The sequence below is a fragment of the Chiloscyllium plagiosum genome, chromosome 29 (assembly GCF_004010195.1).
Source record: "Chiloscyllium plagiosum isolate BGI_BamShark_2017 chromosome 29, ASM401019v2, whole genome shotgun sequence".
NCBI lineage: Eukaryota > Metazoa > Chordata > Chondrichthyes > Orectolobiformes > Hemiscylliidae > Chiloscyllium > Chiloscyllium plagiosum.
The window spans coordinates 23,533,830-23,540,234 of record NC_057738.1 but is presented as its reverse complement, the minus strand read 5'-3'; the positions used below and the strand labels follow the sequence as shown (position 1 = coordinate 23,540,234).

Below are 6,405 nucleotides of genomic sequence, written 5' to 3'. Positions count from 1 at the left end.
GAAATGTGTTGCTGGAAAAGCGCAGCAGGTCAGGCAGCATCCAGGGAACAGGAGAATCGACGTTTCGGGCATAAGCCTGAACGTCGATTCTCCTGTTCCCTGGATGCTGCCTGACCTGCTGCGCTTTTCCAGCAACACATTTCCAGCTCTCAAGGATTGTGGAATCAAGGGTTATGGAGATAAGGCAGGAACAGGATACTGATTAAGGATGATCAGCCATGATCATATTGAATGGTGGTGCAGGCTCGAAGGGCAGAATGGCCTACTCCTGCACTTATTGTCTATTGTCTGTTTTCCTGCACCCTTGCTGCCTTTTCCATTTAAAATTATCCAATTGCCTTTTGACAGTTAGTGTTGAATCTACTTCCAGCACACTTTCAGGCATTCCATCCAAATCACCATCACTTGTTCCATTAAAAAAAAAATTCATTGCTCCCTCCAGTTCTTTTGCTAACTGTCTTACATCTTTGTTTCTTTTTGCTGACTCCTTACGTTATTCTATAAAAAAAACCATCATTATTTTGAATACTTGTACTAAATCCTTCCTTCATTTTCTTTGCTGTGATCATATGAATATGTGTATCTGGAGCAGGAATAGTCAGTCATCTGTCATGTACCTGCTCCACCATTTGATAAAGTCATGACTGAGCTGACTCTGGCCTCAATGCTGTTAGCCTGTCTACTCTTTTACACTCTTGTGAATCTATCTAACCTGGCCTAAAAGAATATTCAGGAACTCAGTATCTACTGCTTGGGAGAAGAGTACTGTACCCACTAATGATCCTCTGAAAGTATTTCTCCTTGTTTCTGTCTTACAGGAAAGAGCCCTTATTTTTAAACTGCACCCCCTATTTCTAGTCTGTCCTATAAATGGAATCCTTGTTTGAGCATCCATCCTATTTATTTTAACGAAATCAGCTACCTTTCTTCTAAATATCTGGGAGTGTAGCCCAACATTTCCTCATAAAATAACCCCTTAATCTCAGGAATCAGTTAAGTGAGCTGTCTCTGAATTGCTTTTAATGCAACATCTTTTCTTCAGTAAGGAAACTAAAACAAGACAGTACGGTAGATGTGATCTCACCAAGATCCCATGCAACGATTGCTAAATCTCCCTATGTTTATATTTTATTCACCTTGTAATAAACAATAATGTTCCATTTCCCTCCCTAATCACTTGCTTTGCAAGCTAACTTTGAGGTCCATATACCAGAACACTCCAATCCTTCTGTACCACAAACTACTGCTATTTCCTTTTAAACAGCGTATCACTTTTTTCTTTTTGCCAAAGAAGACAAATTCACATCTCCCATATTATACTCAAACTGCCAGATATGCTCCACTCATGTAACCTATCTGTTTGACATTCTGTTTTCCTATCTATCCTGTGTTATCATCAAATTTAGCAATCATACATTTGGTCTCCATCCAAATTATTGATATTGATTGGAAAAAGCTGAGGCTCCAGCATTGATCCATTGGTTACTACTTGCAAATCCAAAACTGAACCTGTTCATTTCTGCTTTGTTTTCTGTTGGCGAACTAATCCTCTTTCAGCACTAATGTTACCCCCTACACCATGAGTTCTTGTGTTTATGTAAACTTTGATGTGATACCTTGTCAAATGATGATTTTGGCATATGGAATAGTGAAAGTATTAAAGTCAAGGAGGTACAAAGAGTTCAGAGAACTGTCCAAACACTACCTCTAAGCTGTGTTTTATTCTTTTATTCCTGCAGCTGATCAACGAAAGAGAATTGATTCAACGTCAAATTGAAGTATTAGCTGCATCGTTGGATGCTAGTGAGAAAGGCGTACTTCAGTTGTACACGTTATCTAAATACATTTCTACAAAGCACATGTATTATCTTCAGGTGGGAATGGTAATGTCCAGATGTGCTTATGCATGTTGAAACAGTAAATTCTTGTTAATTTTATCTTGGATAGTTATCATGAACAGAAATATTACTGGTTTGCAAAGACCATTGTGGATTTTTAATGTCTCAAATCAAGACTGCTCCATCCTTCATTCCCACTCCTTCTCATCAATTGGTGACAGATGTTCCCCCTATAACAGATGTTCTCCCTTCAACAATCCACCAAGGGAAGAGGGAGAGATCATAGAGTCATACAGCATAGAAACAGACCCTTCAGTCCATGCTGAACATAATCTCAAACCAATCTAGTCTCATCTGCCTGTTCCTGGCCCATATCACTCCAAACTTTTCCTATTCATGTACTTATCTAAATGTCTTTTAAACATTGTAATTGTACCCACATCCACCACTTACTCTTTATCGGAGCTTTGCATTCTGCAACTGAAAAGTGATTCTCTTGCATTGTCCAGTATTCACTGGCAATGTTGTTGGATTCCTGTCAAAGTTACAACCTTTTCAGATTGGTGTTAAGTTTTGCTTGGATCATGATTTTAAAGAAACATTTTGTATAAGATGTCTCGACCACTCCCATAAGTGCATTCCTTACGAAGCAGTCTATGACCTGCCCAACACTTGGATCTAGTGAGATCCTGGAGCTGAACTTGGAACACTGTCTCTGTACTGATTTATTAGATTAGATCACATGCTGCTGCATAATCTTGTCTTTAGTAGTTGGAAGAGTTTACTGCTGTTAGAATTTAGCAGTCAAATGTATTTGATCATAAATAGGTAAATGGTGACACATTTATACAACAAATTCGGTTAGTAAAATGTCACAAGACAGTTTATAAAAGCTGATCATATTAAATTTGGTGAGAGATGAGGCCTATCGGTGTTATCACTAGAGTAGTAATCCAGAGACCGAGGTATTTTCTGGGAACCCACATTCAAATCCCATCCCATGGCAAATGGTGGGACCTGAATTCAGTGAAAATCTGGAATTAATGATGACTATGAAATCATTATCAATTGTCATAAAACCCAACTGGGTCATGAATGTCCTTTTGGGAAGGAAACTGGCCAGTCTGCTGTACATGTGACTGCAAACCCACAGCAGGGACTCTTAACAATCTTCTGAAATGGCTTAGCAAACCATTCAACTGATGGAAAGCAATAAAGGAATGAAACCAGATGGACCACCTGGCATTGACCTAGGCACCAGGAATGATAACGACGAACACAGTCCTGTCAATTCTACCAAATCCTCCTTACTAATACTTGGGATATGATGATCATTGGGAGAGCTGTCTCACAGATGAGTAAACCAACAGCCTAACAGACTCATGGTGTCATAGCTTACACACACTGTCCCAGACACACAATCATAATCTATGGATATGTCCTGTCCCACTAGCATTGTTACCTGTCACCAGTGTCCTGTACTGTCACCAATCCAAAGACCTCGAGCATCACGGACACCAGTCTTCAGCCAACTCAATTCACTCCATGTGAAATTAAGAAACAGTTGGAGGCACTGGATACTGCAGTAATTTTGGCCCTGAAATCATTTCAACAGTATTACTGAAGACTTATGCTCCAGAACTTGCCTCACCCCTAGGCAAGCTGTTTCAGTACAGTTACAATATTGGCATCCAATCAACAATGTGGAAGGTTGCCTAAGTATGTCCTGTGTACAAAAAGCAGGACAAATCCAACCCGCCAATTAAAGCCACATTAGTCTACTCTCAATTACCATTCAATGGAAGGTGCCATCAACAGTGCTATCAAGGTATACTTGTTTAGGAGTAAGTTGTTCACAAAAGCCAGTTTGGATTCTGCCAGAGTCACCCAGTTCCTTGCCTTCCTTAAAGCCATAATCAAAAGAGCAGAGTTCCAGGAGTGAGGTCCGTGTGTCTGCCCTTGGCAGTCAGGACGGCATTTGACCAAATGTGACATCAAGATGCCTTAGCAAAACTGGAATCAATGGGAGCTGATGGAGGTGTGATTTAGGAATGGATAGTGGCAGGGGGAACTCTTCATTGATTTGAAGTCATACCTAGGACAAAGAAAGATGGTTGTGTTTGTCAGAGGTCAGTCATGTCAGCTCCTGGACATCTCTGCCAGAGTTCCTCAGCGTAATGTGCTAAGCTGAACCATCTTCAGTTGCTTAATTAAATACCTTTCCTCCATCGTCGGATCAGAATGGGCATGTTCACAATGTTCAACACCATTCCCAACACCTCAGGTACTGAAGCAGTCCATGTTCAAACGCAATATGACCCAGCTGACAATTGGTAAGGACCAATCATGTCCTGAAATGACCATCTCCAAAAAGTTAGAATTTAATCCTTGCCCCTTGACGTTCAAAGATGTTACCATCGCTGCATCCCTCATTATCAACATCCTGAGGATTATCATTGACCATAATTGAACTGGAGTAGCCATATCAACACAATAACTAAAACCACGGGTCAGAGTCAAGGAATACTACAGTGAGTAACTCACCTCCTGACTCCCCAAAGCCGGTCCACAATCTATAATCACAAGTCAGGAGTGTGATGGAATACTCCTCACTTATCTGGATGGGTACAGCTCCAACAACAGTCAAGAAGCTTGATACTATCCAGGACGAAGCTGTCCACTTGATTGGTACCGCATCCATTCTGCTCTCCACTGATGATCAGTAGCAACAGTGTGTACTATCTACAAGATGCACTGTAGAAATTCACCAACACTCCTTAGACAGCACCTTGCAAACCCACAACCACTATGATCGAGAAGTTCAGGGCAGCAGATATATGAGCATACCATCACCTGCAAGTTTCCCTCTAAACCACTTACCATCCTGACTTGGAAATATATCGCAGTTCCTTCACTGTCGCCAGGTCAGACTTCTGAGCTCTCCCTTAACAGCATTGTGGCTACAGCAAATAGACTAAAGTGCTTGAAGAAAGCAGCTCACCACTACTTAAGGACAGCAAGAGATGGCAATAAATGCTGGCCCAGTCAGCCATGCCCATGTCCCAAGAATCAATTTTAAAAATTATTGAAATTAGTGGCTGAAAGCAATGTTAAAAGGAGAGGTTTAACAGAATATCCCAAAACATAAGAGTGATAGATGTAGATAGGTTTTAAGGAAGAATTCCAGAGCTTAGGGCCATTATAGTTGAAGATATGATCACAAGTTGTGAGGCTAAAGTAGAAGTAGTTGCTGAAGAGGCCAGCATTGAATGTAGACAGAGTGCTTAAAATTGTAAACTTGAGTAGATTTCAGACAAAGGAAGTAACCATTTCATAGAGAGATTTTAACATAATTATAACATTTCCAGAGTTCAGGTGGTGGCATGGTGGCTCAGCAGTTAGCACTGCTGCCTCACAGCACCAGGGACCCAGGTTTGAATCTGGCCTTGGGTGCCCGTCTGTGTGGAGTTTTGCACCTTCCCCGTGTGCCTGCATGGGCTTCCTCCAGGTGGTCCGGTTTCCTCCCACAGTCCAAAGATGTTCATATTAGGTGGATTAGTAAAGTTAAATTGCAGTATCCAGGGATGTGCAGGCTGGGTAGATTAGCCATAGGAAATGCAGGGTTACAGGGATGGAATGGGTCTGGGTGGGATGCTTTTTGGTCGGGTGACTTGATGGACCAAATATCCTGCTCCTGCACTGTAGGAATTCTATACTTCTAGATAGTGTACCAGAAATCAATGTAGGTCAACGCACACAGGGGTGATAGGTGAAGGGGACTTGGTGAAATTAAAATATTGTACAAGCAGTTAATTTTCATACTGAATAATCTTCAATAGCCTTTAATGTTAAACAGCAATTTCAAACTAAAGTTTGTTTACTTGTTATGTGGCTATCAACAACAACAGATTCTTCCACTTGACTGGTGACATGGGAGCATTAGATTAACATGCTATCTGCTTATAATGTTGATGAATAATGGAGCTAAATCTATTTTTATCTGATTTTTGTAAGATTGTCCATTCATTCAAAAATTCATAACTCCAATGGAGTGAATATGTTTATAGAGTTGTAGAGATGTACAGCATGGAAACAGACCCTTTGGTCCAACCTGTCCATACCGACCAGGTATCCCAATCTAGTCCCACCTGCCAGCACCCAGTCCAAACCCTTCCTATTCATTCACACATATAAATGCCTCTTAAATGTTGCAATTGCACCAGCCTCCACCACATCCTCTGGCAGTTCATTCCATACACGTACCATCTTCTGTGTGAAAATGTTGCCCCTTAGGTCTCTTTTATATCTTTCCCCTCTCACCCTAAACCTATGGCCTCTAGTTCTGGACTCCCTGACCCCAGGGAAAAGACTTTGTCTATTTATCCTATCCATGCCCCTCATAATTTTGTAAACCTCTATAAGGTCACCCCTCGGCCTGTGACACTCCAGGGAAAACAGCCTGTTCAGCCTCTCCCTGTAGCTCAAATCCCTCCAACCCTGGCAACTTCCTTGTAAATCTTTTCTGAACCCTTTCAAGTTTCACAATATCTTTCTGATAGGAAGGAGA

The 6,405-nt window shown here is 41.2% G+C and overlaps 1 protein-coding gene across 4 annotated transcripts in view; it reads left to right on the top strand.

Moving 5' to 3' along the window:
* Nucleotides 1-6,405, top strand: part of LOC122564437 (NFX1-type zinc finger-containing protein 1-like) — an 89,415-nt gene that overhangs the window by 45,783 nt on the left and 37,227 nt on the right. For 3 of the 4 annotated variants that reach the window (XM_043719294.1, XM_043719291.1, XM_043719292.1), the window contains one exon: nt 1,740-1,883. In XM_043719294.1, the coding sequence (XP_043575229.1) occupies nt 1,740-1,883 (144 nt within the window). The remainder of the gene's footprint in view (nt 1-1,739; nt 1,884-6,405) is intronic. The other variant, XM_043719293.1, reaches the window with a different exon arrangement.